At 42.5% G+C, this 23,884-nt stretch overlaps 1 protein-coding gene and 1 long non-coding RNA gene across 3 annotated transcripts in view; one reads left to right on the top strand and one right to left on the bottom strand.

The window, feature by feature from the left end:
* Positions 1-2,029: 2,029 nt before the first annotated feature.
* LOC131353756 (uncharacterized) lies at positions 2,030-8,335 on the top strand. The gene is made up of 3 exons (XR_009204661.1): positions 2,030-2,136; positions 5,302-5,433; positions 7,872-8,335. It is a non-coding gene; the product is annotated as an uncharacterized LOC131353756 (long non-coding RNA).
* rab3gap1 (RAB3 GTPase activating protein subunit 1) overlaps positions 3,225-23,884 on the bottom strand; it is an 87,112-nt gene continuing 66,452 nt past the window's right edge. The window contains exons 19-25 of one of the 2 annotated variants that reach the window (XM_058390813.1): positions 14,951-15,178; positions 13,261-13,357; positions 13,008-13,111; positions 12,799-12,914; positions 10,827-10,929; positions 5,403-5,423; positions 3,225-4,473 (exon numbers count right to left, since the gene is read on the bottom strand). In XM_058390813.1, coding sequence (XP_058246796.1) covers positions 4,231-4,473; positions 5,403-5,423; positions 10,827-10,929; positions 12,799-12,914; positions 13,008-13,111; positions 13,261-13,357; positions 14,951-15,178 — 912 coding nt within the window. In that variant the 3' untranslated portion in view covers positions 3,225-4,230. The remainder of the gene's footprint in view (positions 4,474-5,402; positions 5,424-10,826; positions 10,930-12,798; positions 12,915-13,007; positions 13,112-13,260; positions 13,358-14,950; positions 15,179-23,884) is intronic. The other variant, XM_058390814.1, reaches the window with a different exon arrangement.

Consider the following 23,884-nt stretch of genomic DNA (forward strand, 5'->3'; position numbering starts at 1 on the left):
TTAAAAATGACTCAGAAAATTAAAAAAAAAAGGAAAAAGCAAGGTGTCCTTTCATTTCAGCGATTGTCTACTTATTCCAAAAGACAAGCAAGAACCCATTAGCTCCCAACCATCAATTAATCAAAGCGTCAGTGCTCTTAACTCAGCTCTAACTGTTCCCTGAAGCTCAGAAAATCCATTTTCAACATCTTAAAAAGATCAGCAGAGAAATATTGGCAAACATGAAAATCACATAGAGCGGTGTATTTAGCGAGCACAGGCCTTTTGTCCATGTTTCCTGGATGAGATTGGTTGTATAATCGCTCCCCCACACCATGCATTGCTTATATAATGGTGAAAGTTTGCTTCTCACAATGCCCCTGAGGTGTAGTGCTGCGAAATCCATAGCGTCGCTAACCAGAGGGAGCGTGCGCCACCCACACAGTCCTATCTGGCTCCATTCAGGAATCATTTAATCCTGACACTAATCTGTGCGTCTGCCTTTCACAGAGAGCATTAGGCAGGAGCCAAGCCATTTAAGAGTCAAAACCGGCAGCGTGCACCTCGTGTAGATTCGCCATCACCAAATTAGGTCTAAAATTATGCAATTTGTTGCCGTGCAGAAAAAAAAAAACAACAACTTTGCTTGACGCACACAGGTCAGGAGCTCTGCTGCCTAAAGACGATCGAGGCACTCTTCCAAGTTAGGACGTCCACAACTTTGCTTAAAAACCCCGAGTACTTTTCTGAAAGCTTGGCAGTTTCAGGACCTTGTGCAATCTTATTTCATGTGGGAGTCATGCTTTTCAAGCACTCGGGCTACATTTAGCTCGAAAAAGAACTTTACTGAAAGTTAGCCCTTTATTAGCGGAGGTCAAGGCTGACCCAATACTTACCTCATTTAAGGTTGCTCAGGTGAAAATCCATGCAGGCTGGTGTTATGATCATAATGAGCTGATATGTCACTTGGCCCGTGGAGGTGGATCTATACGCCTACGTTTCTCAGGAAAGTGCCGGAAAATGCGAGATCGATGCTAAAAATAGATGATTATTCATGGAATTACTAATAAAATAGATCGGTACAGCAAGGCTGACGAATCAAGGCAGGGAGAGAGCTGGATTGACTGTAAAAAAAATTCTCAACATAAATGATTTCATAAATATAGAAAACGTGTGTGTGTGTGTGTGTGTGTAAAAATGCATCAGACAGCAGTGCCCCCCCTCCCAGTTTATAGGCTTCATTATTATTTCATTCACTTTGACCTAAAGCCCCTAAGTACGGAAGGAGTCGTAGTTTGTGTGAGACGAACACGGCGTCTCTGGTCTAATATCCACCTGTGACTCTGACCACAGAACGACGAGTCGGATAGATTTGTCCGAGTTAAAGCCGCGAGGCTGACAGTTACCGCAGCGCTCAATCACTACAGAGCGACAAGCGCCAGCAAGCGTGTAATCTGCCGTTATCCGGCCCGCATCTGTCTTCCTCCATGAACTTATTTCAGCAGAACTGAGTCAGATTTGATTTATGACAAGCCTATCTGGCTTTTTTCGAGGTGTGTGTGTGTGTGTGGGGGGGGGGGGGGGCAGGGGGTGTGTGTGTGGGTTGGGGGACAAAAGCAGAGCAGTCTGAAGAGCCGTCCCTTTAGAAAGTGGAGCAAAACTTTGGCACTTATTTGCAAACCTATATATACCCCCCACCCCCCCACAAAAAAGTTATTGTAGTAACTTGTTTGGCTTGGAAGCAGCACTAAGGGGGGGGAGGCTTTCAAAGTAGAACAAAGTAAAAAGAAAAAAAAGTTCGGAAACCTTTTTCTTGTTATTTCATATCGCTGCATTTCTTCATTCCGCAATATTGCGCTCCACATTGCTTGCGTGTTTGATTTTGGACAGCAGTCGGCACACGGAAAAGGGAATTGAAAATAACAAGGCCTCTTGTGAAAAATCTGTCCATCGTCTCGGAGCCATCGGTGGGCGTGTGTATGCAACGCCACCCACACCGCTCCGTTCTCTCTTAGCAACTTCTCGCTTGTGTGTGTGTGTGTGTGTGTGTGCCAGTATGAAATCGGAAGAAGACAAAAAAAAAAAAAAGTCAAAAGGTTGGAAACCGAGAAGGGGTGGAGAGAGAAGTGCTGAGCGCTGCCATGGCAACAGGAGCGGGTGAGTGATAAGCGGCGCTCGGAGTGTTAAAGCGTTTCACAGCCATATCTCTGTTTAGGGAAACGCTACGGGACCAGCCAGCAGCCACCGATTCAAGCTGTGAACCGCTCTCCCACGGCACTGATCTCATTGTGCCAAGCCAATGATATCTCAAGCTGTCTCGCGTTCACAATTGTAGCAGAATAAAAAAAAAAAAAAACGAGGAGGCAGAAAAGAGAGAGAGAGAGAGAGAGAGAGAGAGAGAGAGAGAGAGAGAGAGAAGTGCTGAAGAAGAAAGTTGCATGGTGTCCAATTCAGGTGCTGAGTGTCTTTTTGTCAGAATGCAGGAGCAGGGTGTCGGAGGGTGTCATCATTCTTGACATTTAGAGAATTATTTATCATCTTTCTCAGCTTTAGGAGTGAAAAGCAGACAAACTCACCAAGTATTCAGTGATGTGTCACTTCACCGTTCTCTACAATACCACACGGCTCAAGTCAATTACAAAGGTCTTAATATAAAACGTGTGTGTGTGTACTGTGTTTATGTACTTTATGAGAGTATGTACTGTGTATATGTACTGTATTTGTGTGCATGTATGTGCTTATGTATGTACTGTGTATTTGTACTGTATGTGTGTATGTACTTTGTGTATGCACATATGTATGTATGTGTTTTTACTGTGTCTATGTACTGTGTGTGCATGTGTACTGTATACTGTATGCAAGTCTGTATGTGTGTGTGTATGTTTTTACGTGTGTACTGTGTCTATGTATGTACTGTATGTCTGTATTTAAGTCTGTATGTGTGTGAGTATATACTGTACGTGTGTATGTGTATGTAGATCTGTAAGTGTGTGTATGCATGTCTATATGTATATTTGTATATACTGTATGTGTGCACGAGTGTATGTATGTACAGTGTGTGTCTGTACTGTATGTATGTGTGTATGTATGTACATGATTATATGTATGTACACTATGTGTGAGTATGTACTGTGTGTGTGTGTGTGTGTGTTTATACAGTTCCACAGATACACATGATGACTGAAGACAACACAGAGGTCCATAAAGAGATTATTAGAAATAAACTGATTCCAAGCTGATTTGGGACATTAAAATATTTTTATTTAGTTCTGAAGAACAGCGTTAAACTAAAGATGTCTTACATTTAAGACCCGACACGTGGACTCGACGTTTAACTTCAGCCCCTTCGGCTAGTTTCGCTCATATTCCTAAAGATTAGCTGAGAAAATGTTGTGCTGTGCGATTTGACAATTGAATATCAGTTACAACTACACAACCTCTTGTCTTTTGTAAGGCTACTATACAGGGTTGTTGCCGTTGTCTTATACTTTGACTGTTTACTGTGTCATAACACACAAAGTGCAGAATGTGATTGGTCCAGGAAAAACAGCACATAGAGAGAGATGAACATCGAGGAAAAAAAAAGAATGATTCATGGAGATGTTAGATGTTTAATCAGTTTACAAGGCTACGCTTAACAACAGCAACCAAAAATAGAGGGTAGTTATTCTTCTAGTTACTCCATAACATCCTGGTTATTTCTGTGAACACTGATAGACATAAATGTACAAGGTAGTTGTAAATCTCCACTTTGGCTTTTCTGTATAATGCCTTACCTTCTTACTTCAGTCTGAACATGACACGCCCATCTAGAAGGTATACATATATATATATTTTGAACAGAAAAATATTTTTCCCCCTCATCACTGCCTTGATATCTTGAACATAATTGAAAAAAAGTGAATGCTGCAAATATGTGAAGGGGAAACTGACAGGCTGGCGTGTTTATCACTCCAACCGAACGGGTTTTTAACATCGCTCAGAGGTGATAATGGCATTCAAGGGTGGAGTTACCCAAAGGAAACTGATCGAGAAACAAGAAGCAGCACCACCAATAAAGATTTTGAATGTTTTTAACTCCTTGACAACTTCGGTAGTTCTGCAAGAACTATGATGGGATCGTTTCTTAACCCCTTGCTTTAAAAAAAAAAACAAACAAACAAACAAAAAAACCCATACGGTCTAAAAAAAACAAAAACAAACAAACCCCTGCCTATTTAACGTTCTGCTCAATTCTTCACGCGGTTCTCCTCAGAAGAACGAGGTGTCAGATGAGAATGCTCCAGCTAGCCGGAAATCTTCTCTCATGAGGACGCAGAAGAGGCGCTGGGGCAGGGATTTGGAGTACGGTGCCGGCCGTGGTACGCACGTACGCAGTAGGATCTCCCGTCCAGCCGGGGGTGGGAAATCTGGAACTCCGCCTCCTGCTGGCTTGCGCTCATCAGGCCCGCCCACTCGGCCTGCTTCATCCTCTAACGGCGCCAACAGGGTGGCCTGTGTGGACGGAAAGACATTATTCTTAGTTATGCAACAGCAATTGTTGTGATTTCTTTTAAGAAACCTGACATCAGAGTAAACTTTAATTAGTCAAACTTGCCTGAGTGTCAAAGTTACATAAAAAAAAAAAAAAAAAAAATCTCACATGACCTGGAGAGTTTTTTTTTTTTTAGAACTAGAGGAAACTAGCAAATACTTTATTTCTTTTCCTTTTTTTCAGTGAAGGAACAAATCTCACTAATTAGCTGGCTGATTGCAAATTAGCAAGTGTCTTATCACATCCACAAGATGTCACAAGATAATGAAGGAGGGGGAGCTGGTAAGGAAACACTGCGCAGAAAGACGGTGTCTAAAGGATGCCGAGAGAAATGCGGCCATCTACTTCCTATGAAAAAGGCCAAGCTTGGAGAAGTGTGACAGAAAGACCGAGGAGTCAAACGACAAACAGCGCTTTTGTCCTAATAGCCCTGGACTAAAGGAAGAAAGGAGGGGAGATAGATGTGAGGAGGGAGCTGACGACACTGACCTCAACGTCCGAGAGAAAACCCTTGTTATTAGACGGCACCGGTGAGGAGATGAATAGACGGTTGGGCAAAGAAATAACTGATTAGTGCGAGACAGAGCTTATAAAAGGTTGAGAAATGAAAGGAAACAGTTCAAAAGCCAACTGTGAACACGCAGCACTTTGCTCTGACTCACTGAGCAACGATTACTGACATCCTACACCTCTGCAGCTTGTTCATTAGAGGACTGATAACTAATTATCTGTAGAACTTCAATAAATCAGTGTCATTCTTTCTTTCTTTCTTTTTTTCCCCCTCTCAGTTGGCATGGAGAGAGAGAAAGCCGGTGGGCCAGAAAACAGACAAACCAAACCAGGAAGAAAGAGGAAGAGGCAGCTGAGAGAGGATATTGCTGGTGGTTACCTCATCACTGGAATCAGCCAGCTTGGCAAGGGTGAGAGGCAAGCCGTGTTAGGAGAGAAAAATAAATAAAGAAAGAAATAAAATTATATGCACGAAAAAATGAAATAAATAAAATAAGCTCCTTTCACTTCCTCAATTACATAACAGTCGAAATATTTCAGATAGATCATGAGAAGAAATGCTCACACATGCCATGCTCTCTAAAGCAGCAGCTAAAGCAAGCAGGTATCCAACTTCTACATGCACACACACACACACACAGTCAGTCTCCACGTTCCTGTGACGTGGTGGTCAAATTTTAATGACGGCGTTTTAAGGCATCCGACGCTTCTCCACCTCTTCCCTTTTGTTCCACTCTTCCCCTTTTTCTCACTCACTCCTCCCTCTTTCCTTTTTTTCCCCCCTCTCTGTTTATCTCGCTTTCTTTTCCAAGAAAGCTCACCTCATTTGAATCCCCTGATTTCACATGATTTACATGAGGATGCTTGGGATAATTATTGCCTTTCTATTTCCAGCTTGGCAACACACAGGGTATAATTTAACACTCACACATACATCTTCCAGACGGGGGAGAAAGAGAGAGAGAGCGAGAGAGAGAGAGAAAGAGAGAGAGAGAGAGAAGACTGATTGAGAAAGAGTTTGGGCAAACAAACTTGATTTCAGAGAGTTCTTACTTAAAGAAAAAGCCAGCCGTGTCTTTATTGGCGTTTCTCAAACACGCCGTGCAAAATAATACATTTGACATTTTAACGCTGCTGCTGCCACTGCTGGAATATTCTTAGCCTGTTTACCTAGGAGAAGAATATCTCAAACTTGCAGAACAAATACTCCGAGTGTTCTAGTTTCGAAGCTCAAAAGCAGCATGGCCTCGGCGAACATCCACACTGTTTCATCTTCCCCACATATCAAGATTTTGCTCCTCGTTCATTTCAGATTTCCTCAATTCCTTTCCCTGCACAATAGGATAGGATTCTATAAACTCCTCTAATCTGATCAGCGGTTCAAGTCATGACCGCTAGCACGACGTGGATCAGTGACATGCAGAGCTTAATAATGGAGGTCGTGCATTGCGTGAGCCTGACTTCTAGGTTACGCTGCATCTTTCTTCTTATGAACGTTTCACAATTCGTTGTTACTATAACACAATTATTTACACACCTGACTCAACAATAAATCTGAAATTCATTGTTAAATGTCACAGATACAGTGGAACCTCGGCATACGGATACGGTGAGTTCTTAAGGTGAAAATTTGTTTTGCAAAACGAATTTTCCCATTAGAAATAATGTAAATGCAGATAATCCGTTCCAGCCACTCGAAAACATGATCAATATTACCAATACCAATACCAAGCGTATGTAAACTGTATGAACTGACCCAAGCCAAACATTCCATGTCAAGGGTCCTCACAGGAAGTCGTGCCACCAAGCTTGAGCTAAAAATAGAACAGACCACCAATGTGTCAACAAAAAAACGCCCGTAAAAATTGCCTAGCTTTTAAACGCATGCTGAAGGCAATGTTGGTATCGTGGGTTGAATCTTTCGAAACAGCTTTCACTGACTGAAAAAACATTCGTAAAATCTGTAAACTCACTTCGCTTGGCTTTCCAGTGACAAGATTTGAATGGCTCCTGGACGTACCCGCAACTTAGCTGGCATTCGGTTTGGTTCGGTTCATTCATGTGGAAAATGCTTCCTATGCGAAATTTCAATTGTTAAGGCGAAAATTTGTAAGGGAGGACACAACATATCCAACATATCAAGGTGTCATGCGATTATAAGGTTAAAACTTATTATTACATCATAAAACTCATTAAGTTAATGGAATGTTCGTTCGTTTGGCTAATTTTAACCCAGTGTTTTGAAGCCCGCACAGATTTGCGCTTGCGGTGGGGATTTTTGCATAATTGATAAGGGATTGCAGGTCTCTGACTAAGACAAATAGCAGCCTATTAACACCCGGGCTTCTGAGTCTCACGACCTCAACAAGACCGATCCTCTGCAGAGAAGAATGAAATGGTCCTGCACTGATAGATCTCGCTGTGTTTCGTCTGGTGGAGTCAGACGAATTGTCTGTACAGCGCGAGTACAGACAAAAGAGCTTACAGGTGTAATTACATAATCACAACCACGGAGAGGCATGGCGAACATGCAGGAGGAAGACGGAATAGAAATAATAGAAAGATTTTCATCCTGAGATTGATCCTTGGGTTGTTTTTTGGGACAGAAACCTAGTGGAAACTGCAGAGATTTTGAATGATGTGATGTGAAACCCTGGTTCAAATGATAACCAGAGCTCAGAATCGATCCCCAGACTATCCTGGATTTATATTTTATCATTTAAAATGATCATATATGTAAAGAAACACGTGTTGTCCTTCCTAAAATGCTGATTCGTTACAATTCTAACACATAACTCAAATCTTCTTTCTTTTTTTAATCACTCATGCTTGTGTTTTTATTCATTAGAACTGAAATCCTCAAGACTGGACTTTTAATATTGGTGGATGAATTAGTGAAGGCTGCAGGCAACTTGAATGAATTCCTCCTGAAGTGATGAGGAGAAGGAAGATCCTCATCTGCTTTCTGCTTACATTTACCAAACAAAAACTTTCTGTTCCTGACGTTTGTGAATTCACAGCTCACCTAGCAGAAGTCTGCAGGGAAAAAAAGCATCCCATATCCAGAACCGAAGGTATCTTTCACGTGCCATGTTCCCTTTCAGTGAACTAGCTTCAATGTCTGGTGAAATTTAGTGGCACTTGGTCCGATATCGGGTGAGAAAACAGAAAATTGTCTACTGTGTCTCCATAGCGACGGGTCTAAACACTACGTAACTGCTCTGTCGAATAACGCCCGACTTCGAATTCCATTTAAAATCATTTACTTGATTTAACTGAGGACACTGAGTTTTTATCCTGTAGATTTTTTTTTTAAATACCGACTTTGTTCAGACTCGCACAGCGAGAGGCATGGTGCTGTTTTATCAGAGCCAGCCTTAACTTTTTCAGCTGTAGCTCTTCTGTGGAATGGGATCAGACGGGCTAGCCTTCACTCCCAGTGTGCATCAGTGAGCCTCGGTGCAATGACCCCTGTTACTGGGTCACCGCTTTCCTTCCTTGAAGCACTTTTGGTATGTACTGACCACTGCATCCTGGGAACAACCCCGCATGACCTACTGCTTTGGAGATGCTCTGACTCAGTCGTCTGGCCGTCACAATGTGGTGCTTGTCAAAGTCACTGTGATCCTTACGCCTGCCCGTTTTTCCTGCTTCCAACACATCAGATTTAACACCTGACTGTTCACTTCCTGTTTAATAAATCCCACCCACTGACACTTTAATGAGATCAATGATATTCACTTCACCAGTCAGTGGATTTAATGTTATGACTGATCAGTGTATTATGTATAGTTTACATACGAATATTATATATGTATTTTTTTTAATTAAAAGCATGATTTCATTGTTTACACTGAAGGTAATTTAAACAGGATTCTCATTACTAGTGTGTATGACAGAATTATCAAGTGAACAGGATCGATTCAAGTTCAGGTCTTGAGTCAAAAAACCCTGTTTTTAGTTCATCTTGGAAAACCGATTAGAGGAAACCTTTCTCTCTTTTACTCCCTTTGTACCTTCCTTTTATTCTTCCATCCATCCTTGTACATCCTTCCTTCCATCCATCCTTCCTTCCTTCCATCCTTCTACATCCTTCCTTCCATCCATCCATCCATCCATCTATCTACTTCCATCCATCCGATTACTTCTTTCCTTCCTTCCTTTCATATCCCTCTTTCCTCTTCACATCCCTCTTTTCTTTTCCTTCAATCCTTGCTTCTTTCCTGTTCCTTCAATCCTTCCTTCTTTCCTGTTCCTTCAATCCTTCCTTCCTTCTCCTTCAATCCTTCCTTCCTTTTCCTTCATTCCTTCCTTCCTTTTCCTTCATTCCTGCCCTCCTTTCTTTTCCTTCATTCCTGCCCTCCTTCCTTCCTTCCTTCCTTCCACATCCCTCTTTCCTCTTCACATCCCTCTTTTCTTTTCCTTCAATCCTTCCTTCTTTTCTGTTCCTTCAATACTTCCTTCCTTCCTTTTCCTTCAATCCTTCCTTCCTTTTCCTTCAATCCTTCCTTCCTTTCTTTTCCTTCATTCCTGCCCTCCTTCCTTTTCCTTCAATCCTTCCTTCCTTCTTTGCTTCCTTCCTTTTAATTCCTTCCTTCTTTGCCTCCTTCCTTTTTCTTTAATCCTTCCCTCCCTCCTTTTCCTTCAATCCTCTCCTCCTTTTCCAAGCCTTCCTTCTTTCCTCCCTTTTCCTTCAATCCTCCCTTTTCCTTCAATCCTTCTCTCCCTCCTTTTCCTTCAATTCTTCCCTCCTTTTCCTTCCTTTCTTTTCCACTTTCTTTCTCTTTCCTTCCTTCTTTCAATTTCGAGCCATCATGAAACTGTACATCTCGGTACAGCTTTACAGAGATTGTGACAGTATTCAGTCCGGCGTGTCAGGGCTTGGTGTCAGAGGGTGTTGACGAGGGGATGGTAAAAGTATTATGACGCTGCGTCTTACAGAAAACACAAAGGCACTCATCAGTGAATGAAGGAAGGTTTCAGGTCTCATCTCAAAACAATTTCATGCTTTTATGCTTTGCCATCAAGTGCTTTTTATTTTCTGCTTGTGGAGATGAGCGGGCGTTTTTCTTTTTCTTTTTTTTTTATTATTATTATTTCCTTTTTAAACAAGTAGCTCGGCCAACGTGTTAAATTACCTCTGTGTCACATTAAAGCACTCTAAATGAAACCCAGATATCTGCTTCATTTAATTAATTTAGTTAATTATGACGAACAGCTAAAAACAGCTCGAGTATACCGGTGAGAGCACTTTTTTTCCCCCTCCTAACAGTCTATTATTTCAAAATAGTCTACACGCGATGAATGATGGCTCTTCTCATTTACTGCTCATTCCTTATGATTTAATGCACTTGATGATCTCTGGATCGAGCACTCACGAGATGCCGAAGCATGTCAGATCTTCTCGTGGAAATTTAAAGCAAAGAATATCACAAGTTAGATCCTTTTTCTCCTGTTTTTGGATGATCTTTTAAACCCTTACAGTATCATCTTCGGTTGGGGAAACAAAACAAAACAAAACAAAACAGGAAGTTCAACATTTGCAACACATGCAGCGCAACACATCAGCTGTCCCGAGTGAGCTCAAAGGCAATCTGCAAAAACAGGCCAGGTGCAATGTTATTTATTGGCTGTCATGCTTCTTAGCCACACCCCCTACAGGCTGCCAATCAATGGGAGAGATTTTTCTGCTCAAGCTCTTTCCTTGACCCAGAGGCTGCCGTGGCTCATGCGACAGTCCAGGACTCAGAAAAGGGTCTCTGGAGGCAGTGTGTGTGTGTGTGTAAGCAAGTGGAGTGTTTACCCGTTGAGCACTGACAAACAATTTATGGATGATGCTGCCTGCCGGGCCCCGCCCTGCGCCAATCACGGCCACCTCGGGCTCTTCTAACAGAGAGCTCACGAACCTGAGGAAGCAGAAGGAAAGAAACGAATGATGTATACGTACAGAAACCTCAATATATGCATACAACTTTTTATTTATTTATTTTTTGTTTATGTATAAGAGATATGTCGAGAAACAGAGCAAGATGGAGACGGAGGTGAGTAAAACGGAATCTGAAATGCAGGGGAAAAAAAATACGGATGCTTTCATAATTGCACTTGCTCGATTCATCTCATTTTAGTACCAAGCGAACCGGAAAACACTCTCCTATACCTCAAGCGCAAAAAAAAAAAAGTCTGACTCATTACAACACAAACACAAAAAAATGTGTCTGGTGCAGTTTTTTCAGTTCAGCCAGACGTGTTTGAAAAGCTGTGCTCAGAAACCATTCACCTTTTCTCACAATAAAATAAAAAGTCAGTCGTTTTCTTTACTATTATTCTCAGCATCTTCTTACACAAAGGCTTGTTTATTTAAATACATATACATGGTATATCCCTCTCTCAGACACTCATCCCCTTCCTCAGGAGCAGTGAGTTTCTCCTTAATGAGGCTGGCGAGCTTCTCCTGTCCTAGCCCATGCTAACCTCCAGCTGACCCCTGGGATCTAACGAGGCTCGCAAGCCTTTTGTGTGACATGACCATGGCTGAACCCGTCAAAGCCGCGTGCCGTTCTCCGGCGGCCTCGGCGGCTCTGGCAGGTCACCGGTCATGACGCTTCCTTCTACACATCTAAGCGGGAATCTATTTCGGGTTTGGCTTGTGCAGAACAAACACTCTGCGGCGCTGACATATGCCGAGAAGCAGGCCTGGTCATCTATAATGATATCCTCCTAGCACTTGGTCATTCCTTCAGAGCGGGGTGATCTATGAAAGGGATTTAGCTTTACTTCAGGGATCTATTAAAGAAGTTTGCTTTAATAGCTCTTGTATACTCAGTGGGGCTTTTGAAAACGAAATTGCTCTTTTCTTTGAGAGGAGTTATTGTTGTTTCAGAGCCCCTGAGTAATCTGTTGATTACCAGCTCGGCTATTATTTTGACTCGGAAATATTACGGCTACACAATTCTCAGAAACAGAGAACAATTTTACAAAACCACTATGATTTAAATCAACAATATTTTTGAGGAAACTGGACGGCGTTAACAACAATAAAACTTTTTTTTTTCTTTTTTAAAGTGCATAAACATGTGCTTTAAGCTACTAGCTAGCGAATTTTGGGGGTCAGCAACATACACAGTCATCCCAGTGCGCTGTCCAGCAGCTTGTTTAGAAGGATCTTTATTCTATTCTCAAGCAAAAAAATAGTTAATATCATTAACCAGGGTTGCCAGGGTTTCCCCAAACCATACAAAAGACAATTCATGCGTTAGGAAACACAGAGAGAGAGAGAGAGAGAGAGAGAGAGAGAGAGAGAGAGATCTTCCTTCTTTCTTATTTTTCCTCTTCCTTACAAAATAAATAATTCTGTACATCACAGACAAGCTGTCTGCTTTTACACTTTACATACTTCCATGTTGGTGGAAAACCACAACCTTGGCAACCCTGTCATTAATAAATTCCTCTCCATCTCCACTGATAATATTGAGAAAAAGTGAACAATCCTGCTCCAATGAGCCTCTATTAGCATTTCTGTAACAATGAGTCTGTGAAAATAAATTAGCCCCAAAATGTAGAGGAATCAATATAACAAAAAAAATAAATAAATATAAAAGAAAGAAAGAAAAAGAAAGAAAATAATAACAATTAAAAAAACAAACAAATAATTTTTTAAATCATTGACCAGACGTAAAGTAAAAACTAGAGGTGCATCATCTGCACCCATAAATGAACTGCCACTGATTCAAAGTTATGTTTCTATATCAAACAAAAATATCTGATAGGATACGTACAGCTCGAGATCCTCTGTGTCCTCTCCTTTCTCTCCTTTCCCCAGGCCAAACTTAGCTCTGAGAGAGCGAGCTCGGGCAATGGTGGCCTCCAGCATGGTGATCTGGTTAATAGTATCCTGAGAATAAAAGCCAAAGTGTGAAAAGATTAGGCCTGGTATTTAAAGTGTGTGCCATTTTTAACATGAACATGGCTGACTTTTAGGCCTAACCTCTAGTTTCTTGAGATCAGGACTGGGGTGACGAAGCAGCTTACTGGCATGAGAGATGACCTGAGGGATGATTTTCCGCACCGAAGGGATGTCCTCAACCACTTCTGTGTGTGTGTGTGTGTGTGATGGCAGAGAAACAAGAAGCTTCATTTAAACACCAAAAACAAACCAAAAAAACCCTTACACACAAACAATGACAGTTACACAAACACTTCAGCTGGGCTTTCATGTGAGTAACCTTGAGTGCGCTCACCTTCCTCCTTCACTTTCAGTATAGCAGCGTGGACGATGCAGGGCAGCAGGTGTCGTGTGAGGTCAGAAGGTTTCTGCACTGCCAGATAGTGCAGCACCTACACAAATAAACACACACACACACATAAATTAAGTGTCTACAGTTTGACACCAGTCCATTCCTTACCCTTGAAACACAATACAAATAACAGGTGGAGTTAGAAGGTTTTATCATAAATAATTTTGAGTGCTGTTCCCATTTCAATCACCAACAAGCTAGAATTTTGGGGGTCAGCAACATACACAATCATCTCAGTGCGCTGTCCAGAAGCTCCTTTAAAAGGACCTTTATTCTATCCTTATGCAAAAAAAAAAAAAAAAAGAGTTAATATCATTAACTAGGATTGTCAGGTTTCTCCTAACTAAATCACAACAGAGATTCAAACAGAGAGAAATCTTTCTTTCTATCTTCTACAGAAATAGTTCTGTACATCATAGAAATATGTAAAGTGTAAAAACAGACAGTGTGTCTATGTTGGTGGAAAACTGCAACATTGGCAACCTTATCATTAATAAACCCATCTCCACTGATAACGGTGAGGGAAAGTGAGCATGAGGCGGCAGGAATCCTGCTCCAATTAGCATTTCTGTAATAATGAGTTTGTGGAGATAAATGAGCCCCCAAATCTAGATAGATAGATAGATAGATAGAAAATAAATAAATAAATAAAATAAAAATAATAATAACAACAGGTGGATTTAATATTTAATATTTTGCATGCTGTCCCCATTTCAATCACCTAAAAAAAAAGAGAAAAATAAAGTAGAAGTGTCTCGGTGACCTGCTGGAGGCTACTCTCTGTATTAGACCAAAGCAAAATGCGTCATTGGCTAGGACGAGTTACTAGAGCGGTGAAAAAAAAAAAATGTAAAGGGGGCACGAAATTAAATCAGTAAATGAATTCAAAATAAACCTTCCACTTCGTGTTTCCCCAAAAGAGCTTAACAGACTGCTGAAGGACACGAGGCGATGACGACCTTCATACTGGCAACAGTTCTCCTGAACTCCCCTTCAACTTGGCGCGTGGGAAAGGACACCTTGCCCACGCTTTGCGTTCTGACCCATTTTACCGCTTCTGCAGGCGCGCAAACACTCGGGATTTGCTTGAGCCTGCATTTGATCACTGCAGCAACTGGGTACAGATTTTTTTTTTCCATTGCGCAGGTGGCATGCAGATGGGACAGGACTTCAAAGAGTCCTTGAGACTGAAGGAGCTTCTGCAGCATTCGAAAGGGAATCTAGCTAATTGTTATCGCTTTCACACAGGAGTCCTTGAAGGAACTAGGGACGGTGCAAGAATTTAGACTGCTTTAAATGAACGTTAAAAGAGAGAGAGAGAGCACTGTTCAGCTGCTCGACTGTATGCAGGAAATTTCTTAGTTCTTTAGTTGAAACCATCTGTCAAATAAACGTCTTTTCGAATCACTCTGCCCAGGCGTCCTTACATATTACCTGAAAATGATCCTGAAATCTTTTTCTTTTTTATTTTAATTCAGCGGTAATACGATGAGACACATGGCATACTGCAGGACACCGGCTCCTCAGTGCCTTGCTTATCAGTCATTCTGCTGTCAGTCCAAAATGAAGCGACTAAAGATGTTTCTACACACCGGCTCCTAGCAGCTGAGGAGAAATGATGCATGAAGCGTACCCTCTCGGCCTCTTTAGTGTCGTCGAACAGCCGTCTCTGCCGGCGTGCTGGCGTGGCCTTGGCACTCTCCCATGCTTCTACCCACATGTTGCCCGGAATCTTCATCCTGGCACTCAGGGATCCCTGGACCACCGTCCCGCCCGCATCATCACTCACTTCCTCCTCCACGTAGTCTCTTGGCGAGTACCAGCGCACAAAATCCTCCAGGGAACAGCCAGGATTGGCCGCCTGAGGGAGTTTCAAACACACACACACGGTTAACAAACTTAGATATTTGACGTCAGACTTTTTGCTAAATCATCGCCAGTGTTTAGAAATCTGCAGGATGCTCCTATTTAGTGCCCAGTACAAAAAGCAATGCTGCATTATTCTTCCACGGAAATCTCTTCCATTATTAATTTTGTTAAGAATCATTAAACAATAGATCCTCAGGCGCAATCTGTCGCTCACTGCTCAGTAAGGTCCGTCTGATCTGGAAAATCTTACCGTAAAGAGTCGGCATTTTTCTAATCCCCACAGCTTCCGTTCTTCCACTTGATGCGGACATTACATCACACTGCGGTTTCAGCGCTACGTTATTTTTGTGATTTATTTTTTAAATTTTTTTTTTGTGGAAGACAATGACCTTAGATGACCTTGACTACATCCTGAAAATGATCTTTCCACGTTGAATGCTTAATAGTACTGAATTTTTCAGTAATGTAAGTGTTATAACTGACTGATCACATGTGCGGCAATTAACAAGCCCTGGATTGTGGAGCCTTAATTACCCTGAATTGCTAGAAAAAACTTAAAACTGCTTGGTCAGGTGGTTTACTTCTTGCTCATTAGTACATAAAGTCTAAGGAAAAAGCCATGTGCTAAATGTACAGCTTACTGAATCAGGAAATGTTGCTGTTATACCGCTTCATTCAAAAGTATCGGAATGGCAAAACAAATGACACTGAAGACGTGGATGTGGTGGTTGTTCTTGCTGTTGTTAATGTTTACGGCTATTGTTTTCCCGGGCTAAACTCTTCCATGTCTCATTGTATAAATGCTTTCTTTCTTTCTTTTTCCAGCCACTTTTTGTATTGGCTATGCTTTTCTCCTGTAGACAGCTCATTGGTCTTCATGTTGGTTTATCCTTATTAACAAATGCATTTTTCACAGATGAATGAATGAATGAATGAATGAATGAATCAATCAATCAATCAATCAATCAATCAATCAGAGCACATCTGGGCAACAAGAAACACTTGTCACAATATATTTATTCGCTTAAATAATGGGTGTTTTCGAACATACTCCGAAACATCTGGATGTAAATATCAGGACACGGAGGCTGAAAATCTGATCTGTCCATCGGTGTATAGTGAAAGCAATCTGTCTTCGAGGACTGAATCTCATGCGAAAGCATTTTACAGAATAAAAAACATTCTGTGTAAAAAACAGACCATAAATTGCAGATATACGATCTATACAGCTAGCAAGGGACAAGGGTGAAGATCACGAGCTGCCTTCATGCCCTAACGTTGGATTTTTCTTACAATCTCCATATATGGAAGTCTAAAAGTACTAACAAGAAACACTAAGCTCTGGATCCCAAAAATAAACGTGACTTCACAGAAAACTTCTCCACATAGAGTGTCATCTGAGCTGTTACCATAGAAACCACATCCAGACCCTCGATTCTGACCAATCAGATCGATCTATTCGGGCGAGGCCGTGTGTAAAAGACTTTTAACGATTTAATCATCTCCACACGACATTACCATCTGCCCCCCATGTCTGGTGATGTTTCCTCCGATTACGTTATATTAGAATTATGTCTTATATTAGATTAGAAAAATCTTTGTTTTTTCACATTTTTAGTGAAAATATCGCACTAGCGTTATAAATGATATTAAAAGATTTCACCATGAACAAAGCTGTTAAATCTCCGCAATTAGCAATTCAAGGCATGATCAATTCTATTCCTTAACAGTCTTTAATCTTTAATAAAAATGTGTGTTTAATTCATTAAAAAAAACATAAGTTTCTTGATTCCACCCCTTTACCTTAACCCAGATCTAGCAACATCCTGTAAGCATGAATGAAAATGAGAGGAGAAAGAGAAGTAGAGTCTCATCCTTTATTTCACCCTCATCGTTTTTATTTCTTTATTGGCAAAGAGATACGGGTGCATGAATAATCCCAGCGGTGAGAAACGAGCGTGCGGGCTTGTCAGCCGCTGCCTTTGTAAATGAACCGGCTGACAAATTCCAGCGGCGAACTTTCTCGGCGTGACCTTTCCGCCTGTCTGCGGAAGTACTGTGCACTTGCATGGTCGATAATTACTAGGAGACGGAGCAACAAGACATAATGATCCGAGTTTTACAGAAATGAGGCGGCTCGGAGACTTAAGGGAGAGAGGAGGAGGAGGAGGAGGAGGAGGAAGAGGAGAAGGAGGAGGGAGATTTCTACAAGCTGATCTGATCACGTTTCATCACAGGGTGTTTACTGAGACGTTTACGCTATAGCAAAGACTTCAATCAACTGTGAATTAGTGTTAGGCCTGCACCTCTGTATACGAGAGCCGCTTCCGGATTCGGTACGAGATGAATCGTGTATCCGTGGATATTTACAGTATTTCACTTTACTGGAACTTTGCTAGCTGATGATTTAGTCGATTAAAATGCTAGGTCTTGCTGGCTCACGTTAGCGAAGCTTTTTAACCATTTATCACGAATGGTTTGGATGAAACTGAAGGTACGAATACAGGTACGTTAATGCAGGTTGGTATAGTAAGAAGATGTCAGACTCGTAATGCAGAGCCTGGAGTGATGGTGGAAACGATGCGAGTTGGTGGCGTCGGAAGCGGAGGGGGCTGCTCGGAGGGTTCAAAAGCGCTGTCATATTTTTAAGCCACCTCATTCATCATATCGACGAGTCTCCCTTTTCCACCCAGAGGGAGATGGCAATTAAAGCCAAAATGCCAAATTATGCTTGGCTAAGCACAATTAAAGACGGCTAAATTTAGAGGCCATCTTCAGCTAAAGGGGGCCGTTTAGCACAATAGCCGAGCTCGGAGAGTTCAGGGAAAAGAAAAAAACAAAACAAAACAATAACAACAAAACATCGGTGCGTCTGCCCGAGAGAAATTAGAGCGCTTTGTAGGACAGCGGTAAAAGCAGAGAGAATACGCTACCTTTCCTCATCAGCTTCGCCCCCTGCAGTTAAAAACAAGACCATACATAAACTAGATTTGGGAAGGGGGGGGGGTCTCTCTGTGCTTAAGACACTCTCCTTTTCTTTCTAAATCCCCCGTTCCTTAATCTCCCAGGACGGTCTGCAGAATAGCGCCGTGGGATAATTCCACGTTATCCGTCAGACGAGGATGTAGAGGGCGGAGGTATAAGGCGCTTATGAAGATGAATAAGTGTCCAGCTCTTACCTCTCACAGTGCCAGACTTCTATATAAATATATATCCATCTATATTATTTGGCTTTATAAAAGTAAAAGCTATAAATGGGTCAAATTCTGGCCAGCAAAGAATAAGACCGAGGCAGAAGGATGTGGGATATTTGGTCTCCTGCCTGAGAATGTGCTCCTCAGCCTTTACCGTCTCGTCAGCGTGAAGTTAAAGACGTGGAGCAAGAGATTTTTTGCTTCTCAACCTGCTGACATTTGTGTGACGTTTGATGAGTGTGTTAGGCAAGTCCAAATCTCTACACTGAGACTCTTCTATCATTAACAGAGGAAATCTTGACCAAAAAGGACAAAACCGTAATTATCCTGAGTATTGCTTTTTTTTCCACTTTCTCTCTCTCTCACACACACAATACTCTCACACAGAGTCTCACACACACACACAATACTCTCACACAGAGTCTCACACACACACACACACAATACTCTCACACAGAGTCTCTCACACACACACACACACACACAATACTCTCACACAGAGTCTCACACACACAATACTCTCACACAGAGTCTCACACACACACACAATACTCTCACACAGAGTCTCACACACACACACACACAATACTCTCACACAGAGTCTCTCACACACACACACACACACACAATACTCTCACACAGAGTCTCACACACACAATACTCTCACACAGAGTCTCACACACACACACAATACTCTCACACAGAGTCTCACACACACACACACACAATACTCTCACACAGAGTCTCTCACACACACACACACACACACAATACTCTCACACAGAGTCTCACACACACACACACAATATTCTCACACAGAGTCTCACACACACACACAATACTCTCACACAGAGTCTCACACACACACACAATACTCTCACACAGAGTCTCACACACATACACAGACAATACTCTCACACAGAGTCTCACACACACACACACACACAATACTCTCACACAGAGTCTCACACACACAATACTCTCACACAGAGTCTCACACACATACACACACAATACTCTCACACAGAGTCTCACACACACACACACACAATACTCTCACACAGAGTCTCACACACACACAATACTCTCACACAGAGTCTCACACACACACAATACTCTCACACAGAGTCTCACACACACACAATACTCTCACACAGAGTCTCACACACACACAATACTCTCACACAGAGTCTCACACACACACAATACTCTCACACAGAGTCTCACACACACACACACACACACACACAATATTCTCACACAGAGTCTCACACACACACAATACTCTCACACAGAGTCTCACACACACACACAATACTCTCACACAGAGTCTCACACACATACACACACAATACTCTCACACAGAGTCTCACACACACACACACAATACTCTCACACAGAGTCTCACACACACACAATACTCTCACACAGAGTCTCACACACATACACACACAATACTCTCACACAGAGTCTCTCACACACACACACAATACTCTCACACAGAGTCTCACACACACACACACACACACACAATATTCTCACACAGAGTCTCACACACACACAATACTCTCACACAGAGTCTCACACACACACAATACTCTCACACAGAGTCTCACACACACACAATACTCTCACACAGAGTCACACACACACACACACAATATTCTCACACAGAGTCTCACACACACAATACTCTCACACAGAGTCTCACACACACACACACACAATACTCTCACACAGAGTCTCACACACACACAATACTCTCACACAGAGTCTCACACACACACACACACACACAATACTCTCACAGAGTCTCTCACACACACAATACTCTCACACAGAGTCACACACACACACACACAATATTCTCACACAGAGTCTCACACACACAATACTCTCACACAGAGTCTCACACACACACACACACAATACTCTCACAGAGTCTCTCACACACACAATACTCTCACACAGAGTCACACACACACACACACACACAATATTCTCACACAGAGTCTCACACACACAATACTCTCACACAGAGTCTCACACACACACACACACAATACTCTCACAGAGTCTCTCACACACAATACTCTCACACAGAGTCTCACACACACACAATACTCTCACACAGAGTCTCACACACACACACACAATATTCTCACACAGAGTCTCACACACACACAATACTCTCACACAGAGTCTCACACACACACACACACATACAATACTCTCACACAGAGTCTCACACACACAATACTCTCACACAGAGTCTCTCTCACACACACACACACACACACACACACAATACTCTCACAGAGTCTCTCACACACACAGTACTCTCACACAGAGTCTCACACACACACAATACTCTCACACAGAGTCTCACACACACACAATACTCTCACACAGAGTCTCACACACACACAATACTCTCACACAGAGTCTCACACACACACAATACTCTCACACAGAGTCTCACACACACAATACGCTCACACAGAGTCTCACACACACAATACTCACACAGAGTCTCACACACACACACACACACAATACTCTCACACAGAGTCTCACACACACACAATACCCTCACACAGAGTCTCTCACACACACACACACAATACCCTCACACAGAATCTCACACAAACACAATACTCTCACACAGTCTCACACACACACAATACTCTCACACAGAGTCTCACACTCACACACACAATACTCTCACACAGAGTCTCACACATGCAATACTCTCACACAGAGTCTCACACACACACAATACCCTCACACAGAGTCTCTCACACACACACACAATACCCTCACACAGAATCTCACACACACACAATACTCTCACACAGAGTCTCACACTCACAATACTCTCACACAGAGTCTCACACACGCAATACTCTCACACAGAGTCTCACACACACACACAATACTCTCACACAGAGTCTCTCTCACACACACACACACAATACGCTCACACAGAGTCTCACACACACACACACAATACTCACACAGAGTCTCACACACACACACACAATACTCTCACACAGTCTCACACACACACACACAATACGCTCACACAGAGTCTCACACACACACAATACTCACACAGAGTCTCACACACACACACACAATACTCTCACACAGAGTCTCACACACACACAATACCCTCACACAGAGTCTCTCACACACACACACACAATACCCTCACACAGAATCTCACACAAACACAATACTCTCACACAGAATCTCACACAAACACAATACTCTCACACAGAGTCTCACACACACACAATACTCTCACACAGAGTCTCACACACGCAATACTCTCACACAGAGTCTCACACACACACAATACTCTCACACAGAGTCTCACACTCACACACACAATACTCTCACACAGAGTCTCACACATGCAATACTCTCACAGAGTCTCACACACACACAATACCCTCACACAGAGTCTCTCACACACACACACAATACCCTCACACAGAATCTCACACACACACAATACTCTCACACAGAGTCTCACACACACAATACGCTCACACAGAGTCTCACACACACAATACTCACACAGAGTCTCACACACACACACACACACAATACTCTCACACAGAGTCTCACACACACACAATACCCTCACACAGAGTCTCTCACACACACACACAATACCCTCACACAGAATCTCACACAAACACAATACTCTCACACAGAGTCTCACACACACACAATACTCTCACACAGAGTCTCACACTCACACACACAATACTCTCACACAGAGTCTCACACATGCAATACTCTCACACAGAGTCTCACACACACACAATACCCTCACACAGAGTCTCTCACACACACACACAATACCCTCACACAGAATCTCACACACACACAATACTCTCACACAGAGTCTCACACTCACAATACTCTCACACAGAGTCTCACACACGCAATACTCTCACACAGAGTCTCACACACACACACAATACTCTCACACAGAGTCTCTCTCACACACACACACACAATACGCTCACACAGAGTCTCACACACACACACACAATACTCACACAGAGTCTCACACACACACACACAATACTCTCACACAGTCTCACACACACACACACAATACGCTCACACAGAGTCTCACACACACAATACTCACACAGAGTCTCACACACACACACACAATACTCTCACACAGAGTCTCACACACACACAATACCCTCACACAGAGTCTCTCACACACACACACACAATACCCTCACACAGAATCTCACACAAACACAATACTCTCACACAGAATCTCACACAAACACAATACTCTCACACAGAGTCTCACACACACACAATACTCTCACACAGAGTCTCACACACGCAATACTCTCACACAGAGTCTCACACACACACAATACTCTCACACAGAGTCTCACACTCACACACACAATACTCTCACACAGAGTCTCACACATGCAATACTCTCACAGAGTCTCACACACACACAATACCCTCACACAGAGTCTCTCACACACACACACAATACCCTCACACAGAATCTCACACACATACAATACTCTCACACAGAGTCTCACACTCACAATACTCTCACACAGAGTCTCACACACGCAATACTCTCACACAGAGTCTCACACACACACACAATACTCTCACACAGAGTCTCTCTCACACACACACACACAATACGCTCACACAGAGTCTCACACACACACAATACTCACACAGAGTCTCACACTCACACACACAATACTCTCACACAGAGTCTCACACGCAATACTCTCACACAGAGTCTCACACACACACACAATACCCTCACACAGAGTCTCTCACACACACACACACAATACCCTCACACAGAATCTCACACACACACAATACTCTCAGAGTCTCACACACACACAGTACTCTCACACAGTCTCTCTCACACACACACACACACTACTCTCACAGAGTCTCACACACACAATACTCACACTCTCACACAAACTCTCTCACACACACACAATACTGTCACACTCTCACACACAAACTCTCTCTCACACACAAAAACTCACTCACTCTCTCACACACACACACACACACACACTCTCTCTCTCTCACACACACACACACACAGACACATAAAAACTCACTCACTCTCTTTCACACACACACTCTCTCTCTCACACACTCTCACACACACACACACATAAAAACTCACTCACTCTCTTTCACACACTCTCTCTCTCTCTCACACAGACATAAAAACTCACTCACTCTCTTTCACACACACACACACACTCTCTCACACACACACAGACACATAAAAACTCACTCACTCTCTTTCACACACACACTCTCTCTCTCACACACACACACACAGACACAAAAACTCACTCACTCTCTTTCACACACACAGACACATAAAAACTCACTCACTCTCTTTCACACACACACTCTCTCTCTCACACACACACACAGACACAAAAACTCACTCACTC

Source organism: Hemibagrus wyckioides, linkage group LG06, assembly GCF_019097595.1.
Source record: "Hemibagrus wyckioides isolate EC202008001 linkage group LG06, SWU_Hwy_1.0, whole genome shotgun sequence".
Classification (NCBI taxonomy): Eukaryota; Metazoa; Chordata; class Actinopteri; order Siluriformes; family Bagridae; genus Hemibagrus; species Hemibagrus wyckioides.